The sequence below is a fragment of the Enhydra lutris genome, unplaced genomic scaffold, assembly GCF_002288905.1.
Source record: "Enhydra lutris kenyoni isolate GAN:26980312 unplaced genomic scaffold, ASM228890v2 scaffoldscaffold14, whole genome shotgun sequence".
In the NCBI taxonomy this organism is placed as follows: Eukaryota; Metazoa; Chordata; class Mammalia; order Carnivora; family Mustelidae; genus Enhydra; species Enhydra lutris.
Genome location: NW_019154098.1, coordinates 26,521,992 through 26,541,228, shown reverse-complemented (window position 1 = coordinate 26,541,228; position 19,237 = coordinate 26,521,992). Strand labels below are relative to the sequence as shown.

The 19,237-nt window shown below is 34.8% G+C and overlaps 1 protein-coding gene across 2 annotated transcripts in view; it reads right to left on the bottom strand.

Moving 5' to 3' along the window:
- LOC111146567 (CUB and Sushi multiple domains 3) overlaps positions 1–19,237 on the bottom strand; it is a 1,261,269-nt gene that overhangs the window by 580,333 nt on the left and 661,699 nt on the right. For both annotated transcript variants that reach the window (XM_022502159.1, XM_022502160.1), the window contains one exon: positions 13,742–13,845. In XM_022502159.1, the coding sequence (XP_022357867.1) occupies positions 13,742–13,845 (104 nt within the window). The remainder of the gene's footprint in view (positions 1–13,741; positions 13,846–19,237) is intronic.

The window sequence follows — 19,237 nt, the reverse complement described above, 5'->3', positions numbered from 1 at the left end:
TAACTCAAAAGCAAGGATTAGTTAGACCACGCGTTGATAATGTATTTCTCAGTTCTTCTGGATCAGGGCATTGTGGTTACTGGGACGCTGTAATAGCAACAGACACACTTTAAAAAAGGCTCAAGTCCTTACCTTGAGTCACTTGACTTATTTTCCTGTCCTATGTGTTGTGACAGCTATCTTACAAGTAAGGTTACAAATCTGTGGGTATGCCACCAGCCTAGGTATAAATGGTCATTAAACAACAACAACAAAAATACTATTAGGAAATGCAACCTCTTAGATCCTGTTTTTTTGTTGTTGTTGTTGTCGGTGTTGTTTTTACCAGATCCTAATCATATTGTTGGTCACAGCTGTTCAATGGTAATAGAAGACATGAGGCTTTGACTTGATTTGTCTGATATTCTTGTTCATAATGACAATTTCATAATGTTTGTGGATGGGTAATATTCTCAGGATAAAAGTGGCCAGCATAAGGCTTTGTATGGTATGCTGACTCTTTATGAAAATTCTGGAAGCTTCTATTTTGCCTCGAACTAAGTTGGTACAAACAGCCTCATCAATAGCAGTCACGGTAATTGCACCCCCATATAGTATGTGTTTTTGTCTGTCATGCAACGGAACAAATTTGGGAAAAAAAAAAAAAAGAAGGTTCCTACTTTGAGGGGAAAGAAACTATCTCATGGAAAATTGATAGCTGACTTGTTCAAGGCTGCTCAGATCAGTAATCACTTGCAGGGCTCACACAGGCAGAATGAAAACTTCTGAAGGCAATGATTTTGCTGACAGAGCTTCAAAAGCCACTGTTAAATGCGGCAGATTTCAAACTTAGAAGCCTCACATTCAATACAACAAGCAATTTTTGTTAATTTCCAAAAATATGCTTCCCACACCCCCACACACAAAAAAATGTACAAATGGATTAGAAGAGGAGCTAAGAGAAATTTGACTGAACTGTGGGAATTAGCTAACAAAAACACATGCCACAGTCCTTATTTCTTGGTTAGCAAAGTTGCATCATCAACATAAACACCAAAGTAAAAAAGGATTTTTAAAGGCACCAGACTCTTACTACATATACCTAAAAAGATGAAGTTATCCAAAACATATTAAAGAGATGAAAAATTTGCCAGTAGAATTCTTCATAGGTTCTCCTAAGGTCTGTGTAGGCAGTTTTCCCCAACCAACTTCCCTCAAATTTTGGTGGCATTTGGATTTCATAGACATAATTTCTGAGGAATGTAAGAGGTTTTGTCTAGTTATGGGATTATGATATCTGGATGGTCTGAAGAAGTTGTTTCCCTCTTCAGATGCCAATTCTCAAGCAGTGGTAAAGTCTTTCTTCAAACATTTTCCACTTAAGGAATACTAGAGCATAATGAATCAGAGAGAGGAAGTTATCTGATTTCCACTGCCATCTAGTAATGATGCAAATATTTACAGATTCCAGTAAGAACAATCAAACTCATTTGTTAAAATTCAGCAATATATTAGATTAAAACGGTCTAGACCTTTACTACTAGCCTTGTGGAAAATTGGAGCAACCTCTGCAAGCAAGCATAATATTTTCCCTTTGAACTTATATTTGGCAGGCTTATGAATTTGGGTCAGAGATCATGTCCTGTACCGAATTTAACTGAATCCTCTCATAAACATGTCCAATACTTCAAAGGGCTTCTTTCTTCTCCACAAGTCCTGAGACATAAAGTCATAAGGTAAAGGACCTTGAAGGACCCACCAGAAGTCTGCCACCTCTATTAACCAGGAGATTCTGTCTACTTAAAGTTGTTGTAGAGGAAAGATAGTCTGTTCCTATGCTGGAGGGACTCTTTCAAGTGCTGCTGATCACCCATTCAATGATTAAAGTGAAAGGAAAACCCAGGGAGACCCACGCTTGCCAAGTGAAGCCAGCAGCCATAAAGCGTTAGGCAGTGGGTCTTACAAAGGAGTTGAAAATCAAATTTTCTAGAGCAACCGAGGATGACACTGAACTCAGCTTAAAAAAGGTATTCTAGAGAACGTACAATTTTCATGGACTGCCTTACTGTCTTATTCACAGCAGTGTTTTTTTTAATTTCTTTTTAAAAATCACATTTTATTACAGAAAAAAAAAACAGGTTATTTGTTAAACTATATTTTTCTTTCTGTACTCCCAGTAATATGTCCCACAATCACTGTACCCAGACATCTCAAAATTATATTCCCAGTGACCAAGACAGCCTTAATGTTCCCCTGAGCTTAACTAAACTTTAAGAGTCTCCTTCCTGATTACAGGCTCTTATTCTACCTTTTTGAAGAGCCTTTACTTTAGAAAACTTAGAACTGTACATCTTTTCTCTGCAATTCAAGACACAAATTTTCTACAACTCAAGAATGTGTTTCTCAAGGAGCTGGGAGCCATCCCTCTGAAATATAATCATGAAAAGAGTAAGCACTCCAAACACCCCGTCTGTGGACATGCAGGAGCTCAATTCTGATCAGCATCTGTTAACAAATGCAGATGACCTATTCACATCAACCAATCTCCCACCTACTCTTCTCCAACACTTTCCCTAAAGTTTACCCCAGCGTGTATAATCCACCCCACCTTTTATTTCAGTAGAGTTGAGTTTAATTCCTCTTCCCTACTGTAATGGTACTGACTCCTATTTCAATAGTCTTGGTCCCTATTCCAGTAGGAGTCTATAGTCTTGAATAAAGTCTTCCCTAACTGTTTCACTGGTCTGGCATAATTTTTCTCTTATACTGGTCAACACATGATCTGGACTTCTCAGTCCAGCAATCTAATTATTGACAGAGCAAAAAGTGAGATTATCTTCTTAGTAAGTTTTAATAATACCAAAGTAAAATAACTAATGCCCATCCAGATACTCACTTTATAATTTTGACATTTAAAAAAAAAAAAAGTTTTGTTAACTTGTTTGACTAGTAGGATGCTACAGAATGAAAAGCATTTAATTAGAAACAGAAATCCAGTGTTTACAAATTAAGCTATAGAAGACCACTTGATTAACTTTGAAATAACAAGTTCTCTCCAGTCCAAGTGTAGATAAACAAAAGTGAATGTCTATTACCCATGGAGATCTAATTGACTGTTATAATAATATAACTATTGATTTTGACCATGCAAAACATGGCCTGTAGGCTGGGTTTGTCCTCAAGATTTAAATAATTAGAGTCATGTATTATTGAACACTGGAAGTTCAATATGTACCCTTTAACAGGTGCCTCACAATAATACTAGATAATGGTTCTAGGTATCTTTGTGTTTCCATCTGGGAAAAATTATTTGGAAAGATGGAATAATTACTGAAGATCCTAGATTATTTTGTAAATGTAATGTCACTTACGTAATTGGTGAGAACTTAGGAGAAGTTTACTGGGATTCTAAAGAAATAAGCTCTTACTGAAAAAATTAGATTCAGGCCCCAGGGTGAAGCTACTCCTTAAGTTTAAATTAGTAAGATTTCATAAGGAGCTATAAAATAATACAATAAACATTGAATCATTTAAAAGTGTAAGCAATATAGGCAACATAGCAATTTGTAAAACTAATGTATGATGAAAGAATTTGACCTTTGCTATCAAGAATTTTCTTTACCCATTTACTGTTGGTACAACATATTTAAAGGTTATTCCTCCACAGCTAATATTGTACTGAAATTTTAACTTCATCCTATTGTATTCCTGATAATTGCTTTACTTTGTATTTTACTGTGAATTTGCTGTATATTTAGATGACTGCAAACTGCCCAGAGGAAAGTAGAAACAGCAATTGAGATAATTATAAAATTGTAGTTTTATTATAAAGTAGTCACAAAAAGAAAAATTATAAGTGCAAATCAAATTAAAAAAAAAAAAAGTTTCAAATTGTCCTTCGTTCCAAAAAAGTAGGAAAGAAAACTTTCCTACTTTTCCATTTCTTTTTATCATTTCCTTTAGAAAACTTAAAATTATAAATATTTGCTTTCTTGGTACTTTTCAGGCCTATTTAAATGGTGTAAAAGCTAAACAAAACTCTTCCAGTTTTACACACCAAGAATGTCTTTCATGAAGGCCATGAAGCCATCTCTTTGAAATGTGAACATGAAGAAAGATCGTGCCCCTTCATCTTGCTTCTGTGCCTTAGAGTTAAAGCCTAGGTGCTTTGCTCTAGGGTGTAACTTCCAGTTTATCATATGGATAAGAGTTAATTTTGTTTTGCTTTTGATAAGGATAATCAACACGTATGTAATGGATTGTATCTGCTTATATAAATGGGTGAGATTATTTTTCTTTTTTTGCAATCTCTTTAGCAGACTGCATATAATGTATGTTATATTCTGGTTTATGCCTACTTATATTCTGGTTTATGCCTACTTATATTCTGGTATATGCCTACTCAGGAGTAAAATTGATTTATTCTTTTCTTCATGTAGTGAAGAGGATTCACTTTGTTGGTGGTGATTTTATTTTTAATTATATTTTATTAACATTGGTACCTCACTTGAAACCACGCTCTTTGGATGCAGGCTCAGTGGCTAATGTCCTTCCAACAGCCTCTCACGTACTTTAGTTTAGACTCAAATTGAAATTTCACCTACTTTGGACAACTTTCTATTCAACTCCCATCCCTGAGAGTAAAGGGTGTTTTCTAATCATGGAGGAGGGAGTCCCACATTATTTCAAATGAGTATTCAAATGGCTTTAGTAAGGTTTTGGTTTGTTTGTTTGTTTGTTTGTTTGTTTTTAGGGAGAGAGAGCATGAGGGAGAAGGGGGCAGAGGGAAACCGAGAGAGAGAATCTTTAAGCAGGATCCATGTCCAGCACAGAGCCCAGGGCAGGGCTTGATCTCATGACTCTAAGATCATAATCTGAGGTGAAATCAAGATTTGGATGCTAACTGGGGTGCCTGGGTGGCTCAGTGGGTTAAAGCCTCTACCTTCGGCTCAGGTCATGATCCCAGGGTCCTGGGATCAAGCCCCACATCGGGCTCTCTGCTCAGTGGGGAGCCTGCTTCCCCATCTCTCTCTCTCTGCCTGCCTCTCTGCCTACTTGTGATCTCTGTCAAATAAATAAATAAAATCTTTAAAAAAAAAAAAAAAAGATTTGGATGCTAACTAACCGAGCCATCCAGGTGCTCCAGTTTTAGTGTGCTTTTAATATGTATTTTTGAACCTGTTAGCTATAAACTTAAAAAGAGAAACTTCTTCAATACATGTTTGTTAATAGGCTGAATAACCCCAGAGTTCAGGACACATTCTAATTATCCTAGTTTGCCCCTTCATGCTAGAATAAAAGTGTAAAAGCCCTAAATAAGTACACTCAGAAATATTTCTGAAGCACTCAAATACAATATGAAATAAAGGATGGAAACTATAAAATTTCTATTAGGATCAATGTTTGATTTTCTTTATAATCACTCTAGGCATATGGGTGCATCCATTACAGATAATAGCTATTTTCCTACATTCCAAAATATTTTTTTTGTAGCATACATGTATGTAACATTTGCTTTTTATGGAAATATATTTAATATTTATTCTTCTAGTGTAGTACTATCAAGGATGGTTTATATGTTCACTTTGGATACATGAAATTCACTAAGTATGATTATGGCTGCAAAACATTAGATTTAAAAAAAAAAAACAAAAATTGTAACCTTGAAATACCACGATCTGGGTGACATCAGAAAGCGGTGTTGCCTCATATCCATTAGGATGGTTATTATCAAAAAGACAAAAAAGTAACACATCTTGGTGAGGATGTGGAGAAAAAGAAACTCTTGTATACCACTGGTGGGAAGGTAAACTGGTACAGTCACTACGAAACAGTATGAAGGCTTTTCAAGAAATTAAAAATAGAACTACCAAGTAACAGCAATCCCACTTCCAGGTATATATTTAAAGGAAATGAAACCACTATCTCCAAGAGATATCTGTACTCCCATGTTCACTGCAGCATTATCCACAACAGCCAAGATGTAGAAACAACCTAAGAGTCTATTAGCCAATGAATGAATCAAGAAAATGTGGCATTTTATACAGTGGGATATTATTCAGCCTTTAAAAAGAAGGAAATCCTGTCATTTGCAACAACAAGAATGAAACTGGAGGGCCTTATGCTAAGTGAAAAAGAAAACCAGACAGAAAAAGACAATTACTATATCTTACATGTGTATGTATCACTTACATGTGATACACAAGGTATCACTTACATGTGAAATCTTTTCTTAAAAAAGTCAAACTGATAAAAACAGAAAGTAGAAAAATGTCTGCCAGGTGTTAGGAAGCAGGGGAAATAGAGGTTGGTGAAAGGGTATGATTTTCAGTTACTAAATAAGTTCTGAGATCTAATGTGCAACATGGTTACTATGGTTGATGATGCTCTATTGTTGTCTTGTATAATTGAAATTTGCTAAGAATAGAACTTAAATGTTCTCATCAAAAAAAAAAAAAGAAAAAGAAAAGTTAAATATGTGAAGTGATGGAAGGATGAATGAACTTAATGAGGAAAATCCGTTCACTATACATACATATATATATATGTATATATATATATATATATATATACATATATATATATAAAATCATCAAGTATATGCCTTTAATATTTAACTTTTAATTGTCAGTTATATCTCAATAAACCTGAGAAAAATAAAAAGGAAAAAATGTGGATCAACATATTGGAATAATAATAATATATTTTTTTAAAAATAATAATACATGGGGGCGCCTGGGTGGCTCAGTGGTTAAAGCCTCTGCCTTCGGCTCAGGTCATGATCCCAGCGTCCTGGGATCGAGCCTCACATCGGGCTCCCTGCTCAGCAGGGAGCCTGCCTCCTCCTCCTCTCTCTCCCTGCCTGCCTCTCTGCCTACTTGTGATCTGTCTGTCAAATAAATAAAAATCTTTAAAAAAAATAGTAATAATAATACATGGAGTACTAGGAATAACAGAACTACATAAACGTTAGCTCATTTAGGTAACTGAGTGATCCATAATTGTAACATTTATTTCATTCGTGGATTTAAGTTTCAGAAGTTCTTACTGGCTATTCAAAAGCATAAGGTGTGAGGGTATCTGTCACAGTTCTCACTTTATACACAATATTTCTGTATCAACATTTGTTTTTAGGAAAGAGAATGTGAAGATGAAGACCTCAGCACATATATCTTTGTGTTCAGCTACGTGTGCCATTCTTCATTTATACTTTTAGCACTCTAGCAAGGGGCAGTCTTTAATATTTGCTATTAGTGGGAGGAAATTCAGCTGATTTAGATACCCTTTTTATATTTTGTTTCATTTTTTTACAACCACTTTTGAAATGCCTACCATAGTACAAATATTTCTGATTAAAAGGAGAGAAACATTAACTAAAAGACTTTTTTTTAATTTTAGACAATTCAATCCATACAAAAATAAATACACAAACCAAAGCAAACAATAGCAAACTGACTTTTTCTTTAGTAAAATTGTCAGTTTTCATAGTAGAAAGATGTAGCTACAACCATAATGAAAAAAGGATGAAGAACCATAAAAGTGAGCTATCTCTATATTTAATAATTTGCTGCTAGAAATCAACATGACACAGAGACTATTTCCATATTGTGGCCTAAATAATTCTTAAATTCCAAGGGCATATATTTACTATTGCCCAACAGCAAGTCATTTTCATGAGCATGCATTAAATCTTCTCCACAGGACTAAATAATGTGTGTCTGGCACTGTGATCTTGGACTTCCAACTTTCAGAACTATGAGAAATAAATTTCTGTTGCTGATAAACCACCACATCTATGGTATTTTTGTGACAGCAGCCCAAGTGAACTAAGGCATGTCTGCACCGTATGTCCTTGTCAATGTTTGCAAAGATACCTTCTCTGTTCACATGTCTCAGTAAGTGTCTCGATGCAGAGTAACGTTGCCTCTCCCACTATAATTCATGCAATACCTAGCAGTGTTAACACAGGCTCTGTGTAAGGTATTTTGGGAAACCCAAGATGAGTAAAAGATAGTTACTGTTCTCAAGGAACTTAAAATGATGGTGAGCATGTGTGAGTGAGTGAGCGAGTATGTGTGCGTGGTGGAGGAGGGCAAGCAGAGTACAAAGCAGAGTAAAGAGCAATAAGAAGAGGGTTTTTTTTTTTTTTTTTCCCTTGTTTTTAATAACTCTAAGATAAGGGATGCAGAATTTTGCTCACTGGTCAATTTTCTAAGCACTTTTTATTTATACCGTGGTCAGCATTCTCTTAAAAAAATATTACTTCATTGCTATATTTAGTATATTCCCTTCTTTCATTAGCCCATGGTGTTTTTGGCATTTAGGTTTTTTCATTATTAAGAGAGGGAAATACAAAAGCAAATTTGGGAAGGTACAATTCCCTGGATGTAGAAGAGTTTGCTCAAGGCAAATATCATGTGTAGTGGTCTGATACCAAGAAGAGTAGAGCCTAGATTTTTACAGAGTGAATCACTGAGTAGTTTAAAAAAAAAAAAAAACCTTGGACAAAGTAGCTTTTCAAAACATAAAGACCAATGAGCTGAGAAAAATAACAATAATCTCTAAGTATAACAAAGCTATCTTATCTAAAAAAGCTAATATATTTATTAAAATATTAAAATGACTATAATATTTATTTAAAAACTATATTAACAAAAGTGTGTGTGTATGTGTGGGTGTATTTAAAATTAAAAAAAAAAAAAAGAGAGAGAGAGAGACAGAGAGTACCCAGGGAGAGGTATTGCTTGCCATTATCAACTTATAACCGAGAAGGAAATTTTACACTGTACATTGATTTTATAGGAGAAATTAGAATTTCAAAGTAAGAGAATTAGCTATGTTTAGATACCCAAAACAACATTTCTCCCCTTAAGATACTAGTTCAAATACAATGTCATCCAATCAATATCAGTGCATATTCATAAAATTTCCAGAGGTATCTTAGGAGTAAAAGACTTTTTTTTTCACCTTGCCTTTTATTTTGCAAGTTTTCACCTAATTAATCTTAACAGTGTCACCATGAATTCAATAAGGAAACAGCAAAGCATGTGAGAGAAAAGGCAAGAGAACAAAGAGAATCACATCTTGATCAAATGCCTAACCATCTTCCTTTGATGCTACAAGAAGGTTGGACAAATAATCAACATCCTCTCCTTTTTTATGCAGACGAAATGAGGGTTGGAGGTGAATTTAATGCCAGTTAACTGCATTATCATCACTCGTAGTTCTCTCAAATTTATTACATCCATTTTCACTATCAGGTGAATTTACACATAAGTGTGAAAAAAGCACATGGAAAACAATCTGGAGAAATTTAATGTTATTTTAACAGCCTTTAAAAGATAATAGCATGATTGTTTAAAGCAATTACCTGAATTTTTATCAGCTGGCTAAGTTCATATTCTGAGATCTTTTGACACTTGTCACTATAATTCCATGCAGTTGTCAGGAATAAAAAAATGCTATTTCACAAAAGAAAAAAATGCCCTCCAAGTAATTCCAATGGAGAGAAAATGAATGAGAAACAGAGACAAGAGTATAAATGGGCATTTTGATTATGGGACAGCAAACAGCAGAAGCAACACATCTCTGAATTGTGAATTTAGGTTTGCAACTTAAGTTTGCAGTATTTTAGGAATTTTCATCTGATAAAACTATATGGAGAAATTCATATTACATATGGTGTCCAATTACAATGCATTCTCTATTACTTAATAATTTCATTGCTGATAACTTCATCATATTTCTTTGGGGCTAAAGTCTCAAGGTAAAGAGATGTAGCATACTTAAATTATTTTTAAGTTACTGTATTGCAAAAACTAAATGCTTTGTACTTCAGAGAAAGTAATTACAAGAATGGTTTTTAAAAACCTTTCATAATTAGTCTTTTTATGGAGGATTATTTTAACTATTGAACATATTGTGACTTTATGGACTATATACATATTTTTATGGAATAGAATATGACAATTGACTTTCCTTTTTAGAACTTAAATATTAAAAGAAAATGAGAAAAAAAACACTACATATTTCTAATGCTTAATTTAATCCTATGACCTAAACAAAATAGGTTGGTATGTTTTATATCTGACTAAATACTTACCAAAGTGATGTGTGTGTTTATTAATGAGAACTTATAAAATTAATATAAGCTGAATTCATCCTCTTAGAATTTAAAATATGATATTACATAGTTTTCGGTTAGATGCATGCCTTTTTATTTATTTATTTTACTACATTTTTTTACTTTTAGCTATCACATCTCTTAAAATGAATTTATTTATGAAAATAGTTTTGGTGCCAAAAGTTACTTACTAGCATATAAATCAAACATAAAAATCAAAAAGGAATTCATAGATTAATAAAACATTGCTAACTAAGGTGTCCAGATGGAGACTAGTTTTACCTGTTAGAAGAGCATCATTTAAAATAAGTTCTTTTCAACTAGGGTTTTAAAATTTAAAATTCTTGACAATTTATCATGTCACATACGTAATATTGTTTTTAAACTTGAGCAAGAGGACCCCTTTTCTAATCTCTTCCCCATGGAGGGTCTCCTTCTGACCTTTCCTTAACTCTTCCCCAGGGAGTTGATGCATCTGCTGGTGCCTGCCTTCCTCCCCGACTTCTTCCAGATTCTAGGCTAGTTTCCAGCCCATAGTGGCATCAGTACAGGAATGGGAAGTAAGTCTTTCAAACTTCTAGAGTAATTTGAGAGCAATTGTGTGTGGTGAATTTCGTAATATAAAAATAATGGGATTGTACTCACATATGTTTTTATTTCATTTTTCTAGGAATTTATTTTCCCTTCCCTTTACAAAAGTATCAGTTCAAGATGGATTGGAAATGAAAACAAATCTATTTTACAGTTTGTTTGAGAAATACTGTCCTACAACTCACTAGCACCCAGTACCCTGGATTTGCCTGCCACCTGGACCCACATAAGCCTCCTTTCCACATGCATATTTCCAGGGCCAGGACATAGGACCCATATGTGCACGCTTGGGCAGTGAACACTACTTGCAGGGGGCAAATGGGGACTTCAAATGTTTAGGCTGGGAAGTCCACAGCTTGGTGAAGGATGGAGCTGAGGTTGGTGAGAGTGGGTGGCAGCTGTAGGCTGGGGATGGGAACACATTTGCTCCATGACTTCATGTCCCCATAAGGAAACCACACAATTCCTAGAATTCCAAATGCAAACTTGTCTTTTCAGGTCGTCATGAAAGTGCATTTGTCAAGGTAGGAGAATGGAACATACTATATTTGATGACATGTAGCTTTCATATACAACTTCTAACTCTTTTTTTTTAAATTTTATTTATTTATTTGACAGATAGAAATCACAAGTAGGCAGAGAGGCAGGCAGAGAGGAGGAAGCAGACTCCCCGCAGAGCAGAGAGCCTGATGTGGGGCTCGATCCCAGGACCCTGAGATCATGACCTGAGCTGAAGGCAGAGGCTTTAACCCGCTGAGCCACCCAGGCGCCCCTCATATACAACTTCTAATATTTAGATATATGATACATAAGTTTGCATTTATTTGCTTTCTTACTCTGGGCCCTGCAAACGCCCAAATGGGCGGTCCTAAAGTTGGGAAAGTTAACCTTGAGAAATATGCTTCAGATTCACTCAAATTTAGATCAGCTTCTCTGGTGGATACAAATCCAGTTAAGTTCTATTATTACAGAATCTTAGAGTTCAAAGGAACTTCTGATCTAATTCTAGCACTGTAAAATCTCTGTTAGTGAGTCAGCCGGCTTTCATTTGAACACCTCCAGGAGTAGGTGCTACCTAAGTTCTGTTTCAGTCATCCTTACTCGGGAAAAGGGTTATATTTTCAGAGAAGTGCAATTTTATTTCTCAGGGAGAAAAGCAAGTTTGAGAAACACTTTCTGGTTACAGACAGAGGAATGTGGACGAAAAATGGGAATCACATAAATTATAACTTCTCAGAGTGAGGGAAATATAACAACAAAGTGAAATGACTACACAAAAAAGGGACAGTATAACAAGAGGAATATGAGAAGAGGAAAAGAATATATAACTTTTTCTTCTTTTTCCCACCAGCAACAGAAGGAAACTCATGTTAGTCTGTGATATACAGCTATTTCCATTCGACTATTTATTTGGTTTATAAAGGCACTACCCATCCATACTTTTGTTCTCTATAGGGTCTTTTGTTGTCCAGCTAATTTGGGGATAATCTTATTTAAAAAATCAACTGTAAGCCTATTTTTTTTTTCACTTCATTATCCCATGCTTCTCACCTCATCCACTATTTGATTTCATCCATTCAAGACAGGATTTTAAAAATTAATTTAAAAATCTCCCCATCACTATCTTCCAATATAAAATGAAATAAGGGCATCATATGCACTTGACAATTAAAATTTTGAAGTGAGCAGCAAAACCACTAATAATTTTTTTTTTCTTTTTGCAACTGAAATCAAATGGGGATGGTAGGTATGCAGAAAATGGAGGAGTGTGGTGAGAGATAGTGGTGGCAGTGTGTGAAGGTGGGAAGGATATTATGCGGGATGGGGTGGGAAACAAGGCATAATGCCCCCCCGACACACACACTGCCTAGAGCAGTGATATGGATTTAGACAGAGCGTCTCTTGATCAAGGAAGAATTAATTTATCTTCAGAGTATGGTTGTATTTTTTTAAAAAGTTCTTTTTTCTCTCAGTATCTAAAAGTTGTAAAGGTATTGCCCTATTTTTTTTTATTTTGAGTTTTATAAGAAAAATTAGATCCATATCATTACAATAATGTCTGGATCTGAATAATGTGTGTATGTGTATGCACATACACACTTGCTACTCTCACAGTCTTGGGTGTTTTAAACATAGTGTATTTTTTTTTTCTTCTCTTTCCCAGCCCTCCCACATTCTCACTAGGGGGACCAATTTAGATCTATTGATTGAACAGTCTAAAAGGTAATGCTCACAGAATGAAGCTTTAATTTTTATTCCCACTGGAGATGAAATACTCAGTGTGAACTTCAATTTGATGGTTTAGGGAAATCCATTGTGTTCATGAAGTCTGAACTGAAAATCAATAGCTATGAAAGGAATTCTGAGAGAAAGTGAATCCTAAGTTTTTGAGGTTCAAAGGAGAAAACACAATATAGTCTCCCCAAAATATTTTCCATGCCTATCAGAGGTAGATTATTGGAATGAATAGCCCAGGGACTGGGGAATAAATAAGTTCTTAGCATTTCCTGTTTTTTGATACATGATCATTGTTTCAGCCCACATCAAAACCCCCAGTTGCTCTACTTCATCTATTTCAAATCTAAACTTCAGATTTCAATGGCTAGGTATGATTTTACATCCAATACGTGAACATGACCCACCAGTCTGCAGTACAGTATCAGAGTTCCCTGGGATCCATTTTATACTTTTTTTTTTTCCTTTCCATTTTTAAACTCTAAGGGCAAGGGTATTTTCCAAAATAAACCCTAATCAGCCATTCTGCAATTTTACTGTGAGCTTCCATTTCTGACAGGTTTCTGTTTCCCAGTGGAGTCTAGAAAATTCTGTTTGGATCCAGTACCTTAAACCTCACTGAAGAAGAGCTAATAAATACTATATGTAGGTTGATGATAATAACCAAGTTACTATGCTTCTTCTGTTGGTAGTCGTGGAAGAGACCAACTTAAAAAAAAAAAAAAAAAAAAAGAAGAAGAAGAAAGAAAAAAAAGGGAAAAATTTAATAAAGACCTGATAGGCAAAGTCAAGAATGAGATGGTGAGCACTTACACTTGGAGTACTGTCCTGGGGTCTCCAACTTCACCTCCATCACCAATGGTCAATGTATCATAGCCAATCTCCAGATCAAATTCTTCAAAATTTATCTGTATGACCTAGCAATAAACAGAAACAAACATCTCAACTATATTGCAATATGTAATAAAAATAAAAATTCGGGCAAAGAAACATTGAAAATGCATATCAGACTCATTGTATTTATCCATATAAATACCATGGGAGCAGACCATGTCAGACTATCCCTAAAATCCAATTATTATAATTTTCATGATTTTTATTTGCTCTAATGTACCTTCTGTAATAATTTTTCAATGAAATGGCATGGCTTAGATTTATAGGAAACTCTTATTTGAAGCATGATTAATGCAAATCTACTTTGAGAAGTCTTTATAAAAAGTACATGTAGGCGGAGAGTCGTTTTCCATACATTTGCATATATTTTTATAAAACTAACATGGAAAAACACAGAGTGTGCTATTTCCATTAAATAGTAAAGCTTAAAAAAACATTAGAGCTAAATTTGAATCTAAATTACCAGATTTAAAGGTATTGGATTTACTTTTGTGTATCCTTTGGTAACAGAATGCCTCAAATGATTATAACATGCTAGCAAAACTGGGAGCAAATTACGCCACAATAAGTAACTTAGTATTATTTCTTACTAACATATACTTATGCATTCATACATTGTTTATACATTTATGCAAAAATTCATATTTAATAAAATTGTAATTCTTAAATTAGGAACCTGATATGATATTAAATAATAATGTAATTAAGAATCAGTACAGGAAGAAATTACATAAATACTGTCATATATAATCATGCCTTGAGCAAAAAATAGTTAATAATAAAATAATATTCATTATTTTAGATTAAAAAAATGAATGCCTGAGGTCACCAATTTTAGTAAAGTATAAATTAAAAAGGCATCTCTCTAATAATTTTCATAGCTATTTGTTACCTTGGTAATATAAGGAGAAATTCTAAAAAAATGACCAATTTTATATTCTGGCTTTTTTAAGCTTTATAACATTTTTTTTTATTATGACACCTCTTGATTTTTTTAATGGTTTTATATTACATATAGGCAGTTGCATACAGATACTCTCAATTGATAATTGTCTGTAATTAGAGATTTAGGTTGTTTTTACTTTTTTGTTTTTATAAACAATATGGTTATGAACACTATTAAACAGTTTCTAGTTCAAATGTATATCTCTATGTTATATGCTTAGAATTGTAATTTCTCAAAAACAAACATTTAATTTCATGATATTGTGCCATAAGGTTTTCCAAAATTATTTTACTAGTTTAAATACTTACAACTTCTGTACATTAGATTTCATTATTTCTACCAAAGTAGAGAGTGTGTAAAGTGATCTTTTGTATTTTCTTAACAATTAAGCTGTATATATTTTTATATGTATGTCATTTATGTTTCTTTTTCTGTGACAGGACTTTGTATTTTGACTGTTTTTCACTTGACTGCTTGTTTATTTATTTTTTGGAAGGAGGGGCCGAGAAAGAGGGAGAGAGAGAATACCAAGTTAGTCCTATGCCCAGTATGGAGCCTGACATGGGGCTTGATCTCACAACACTGAGATCATGACCTGACCCTAAAAAATGAGTTAAAATCTTAACTAACTGAGCCACCCAGGCGCTCCTGGACTGCTTGTTATTGATTGCATAATTCTTTATATCAGTGATTCCCAACACATAGGAAAGAGTAATATTTAAGACACATTGAGGTAAACAGATGAGGCTGCTTGCAATGAAAATTTTTTACCCAGGCCCTACTCTGCCTCACAGAGAGCTAAGATCAATATCTTCATTCTACCTGTAATTCAGTCATAATACACTGTTCATAATGCACCACTGAGTCTGACTCACTAGTTGAGGTCAGCTTTATATATATTCTAGATACTAATCTATTACATGTTAGTGAGTTGCAGTATCTTCTTCAAGTTGATAGCTTGCTTTTTTGCTTTCTTTTTTAAAATCTTTTGGTAAGAAGGAATTACCAATTTTACTAAAGTGAACTTTTAATGAATTATTTTATAACACTTCTGCATTACCTATTTTCTTCAAATCTTTATTTTTGAGGAACTGATTTTCATAAAGTGTGTGAAATAGAGACATAAACAATAACAGTAAACTAGCAGAGATCCCCCTTTTCAAAGCTTCAATATCAATAAGCAGTTGTCTCAATATTACTTGAGACCTCTTTTCCCCAATGATCTGCATGTCAGACTGACATATCTCAAGAGTCTATATATGAGGATGTTGGTTTGGGAGCTCTAGATTGCATTCTTTGATCAGTTTGCGTGTCCCTGAACCAACAGAAATGGGCTTGTTATCACTATAAAATAAGACCATCTTATGAGTCAGATATGACATTTTTCTATACACATTTTGAAAACCATTTTTTATTATTTTTTGGTTTTTTTTTGAAAGATTTATTTAGTTATGAGAGAGAGAGAGAGCACATGAGTGGGGGAAGAGGCAAAGAGAGAGAATCCCAAGCGGACTCCCCACTGAGTGTGGAGCCTGATGCAAGTCTTAATCTCACCATCCTGAGATCATGGCCTGAGATGAAATGAACAGTTGGCAGCTAAGGTGACAGAGCCACCCTGGTGCCCTATTTTTTTTTTTTTCATTTCAAATGGTATATATCTTTATATTTTTACATTTTCACTGTTTGTATATAGACAGGAAATTTATTTTTGCTTATTGAGCTTACATTTAGGTGACTTTCCTACTACTATTATTTATAAATTATTTTTAGTTTTGTATATAACAAGCATATCTTCTGTAAATGACAATTTATATTCTTATCTATCCTATTTATTAATTTTAGAGAGAGGTAGAAAGTATGGGAGGGGTGGTGAGGGTGGGGCAGAGGAACAAGGAGTCTTAAGCCCACTTCTATGGAACCCAACACAGGACTCAATCAGGACCTGAATCGAAACCAAGAGTAGGTGGGTTAACCAACTATGCCATCCAGGTGCTGTTCTTGTTTCTCCCTTTCTTTTATCTTTTTTTTCAAAATTTAAATTCAATTAGCCAACATATAGAACATCATTAGTTTCAGTTGCATATAACACCCAGTGCTTATCACATCATGTGCCCTCCTTAATGCCCATCACCCTCTTACCCCATTCTCCCACCTGTCTCCTCTCCAGCAACCCTCAGTTTCTTTCCCATAGTTAAGAGTCTCTCATGGTTTGAATCCCTCTCTGATTTCTTCCCATTGCATTTAGTTTCCCTTCCCCTATGATCGTCTGCACTGTTTTCTATATTCTGCATATGAGTGAAACCATATGATAATTGTCCTTCTCTGATTGAGTTTCTTTTATCTTAACTGCCCTGGATTTCTGGGGTTTAATGGAATAGGTTATAGTTAGCTTCATTAAGTTGTAGCTCACTTAAAAGGAAATGCTTCTATCTATACTTTCAATGCCATCCCAATCAAAATTCCACAGCATTTTTAAAAGAGCTGGAACAAATGATCATAAAATTTGTATGGAACCAGAAGAGACCCCAAATTACTAAGGAAATGTTGAAAAAGAAAAACAAAACAAAACAAAACTGGGGGCATCACATTGCCTGATTGCAAGCTTTACTACAAAGCTGTGATCACCAAGACAGCATGGTACTGGCACAAAAACAGACACATAGACCAGTGGAACAGAGTAGAGAGCCCAGATATGGACCCTTAGCTCTATGGTCAAACAATCTTTGACAAAGCAGGAAAAAAAATATATAGTGGAAAAAAGACAGTCTCTTCAATAAATGGTGCTGGGGAAATTGGACAGCTACGTGTAGAAGAATGAAACTTGACCATTCTCTTATACCATACACAAAGATAAACTCAAAATGGATAAAAGGCCTCAATGTGAGACAGGAATCCATCAGAACCCTAGAGGAGAACATAATCAGTAACCTCTTCAACATCAGCCACAGCAACTTCTTTCAAGATATGTCTCCAAATGCAAAGGAAACAAAAGTGAAAATAAACTTTTGTGACTTTATCAAGATAAAAAGCTTCTGCACAGCAAAGGAAACAGTCAACAAAACAAAGAGGCAACTCATAGAAAGGGAGAAGATATTCTCAAATGACACTACAGACAAGGGTCTGATATCCAAGATCTAAAAAGAACTCCTCAAACTCAACACACACAAAATAGATAATCACATCAAAAAATGGGCAGAAGACATGAACATGCACTTCTCTAATTAAGACATACAAATGGTTAACAGACACATGAAAAAATATTCATCATCATTAGCAAACAGGGAGATTCAAATCAAAACCACATTGAGATACGACCTTACACCAGTTAGAATGGCCAAAATTAACAAGACAGTAAAGAATATGTGTTGGAGAGGATGTGGAGAAAGGGGAACCCTCTTACGCTGTTGGTGGGAATGTCACTTGGTGCAGCCACTTTGGAAAACAGTGTGGATATTCCTTAAGAAATTAAAAATAGAGTTTCCCTATGACCTTGCAATTGGTATTTACCCCAAAGATACAGATGTAGTGAAAAGAAGGGCCATCTGTACCCCAATGTTCATAGCAGCAATGGCCACAGTCACCAAACTGTGGAAAGAACCAAGATGCCCTTCAATGGACAAATGGATTAAAAAGATATGGTCCATATATACAATGGAGTATTATGCCTCCATCAGAAAGGATGAATACCCAACTTTTGTATCAACATGGATAGGACTGGAAGAGATTATGCTAAGTTAAGCAGAGAGAGTCAATTTTTATATGGTTCCACTTACGTGCGGAACATAAGGAATAACATGGAGGACATTGGGAGATGGAGAGGAGAAGTGAGATGGGGGAAATTGGAGGCGGAGACAAGCCATGAGAGACTGTGGACTCAAACTGAGGGTTTTGGAGGGGATGGGTGTGGGGGGTTGGGTGAGCCTAGTGGTGGATATTATGGAGGGCACATATTGCATGGAGCACTGGGTGTGGTGCATAAACAATGAATTTTGGAACACTGAAAAAAAATAATTAAATTTAAAAAATAAAGGAAATGCAAGATTAAAGGGAAAGAAAGGGAATGATTCTAATATTTCACCATTAAGAATATTATTTAGGTAATTATACTTTATGAAGACAAGGAAGTTTTCTTCTCTGGTTTTCCTTGCTGATTTAGTATCAAAATTTTTCATCAGATAAATTGGCACATGTATACTTTCATTTCTATTATGGAAAAGCTTCTGTAAGTTTGAGAGTAATTTATTTTTTTGGAAGTTGGGTAGAACTATCCTGTAAGGGACAGCTGCATGGCTCAGTTAATTAAGGAACTGCCTTCAGCTCAGGTCATGATCTTGGGGGTCAGGCTCCCTGCTCACCAGGGAATGTGCTTCTCTCTCTCCCTCTGCCTCTGCCCCCTGCTTATGCTCTTTCAAATAAATACATTAAAACTTTCAAAAAATAAAAGAACTATGCTGTAAAAATATCTAAGC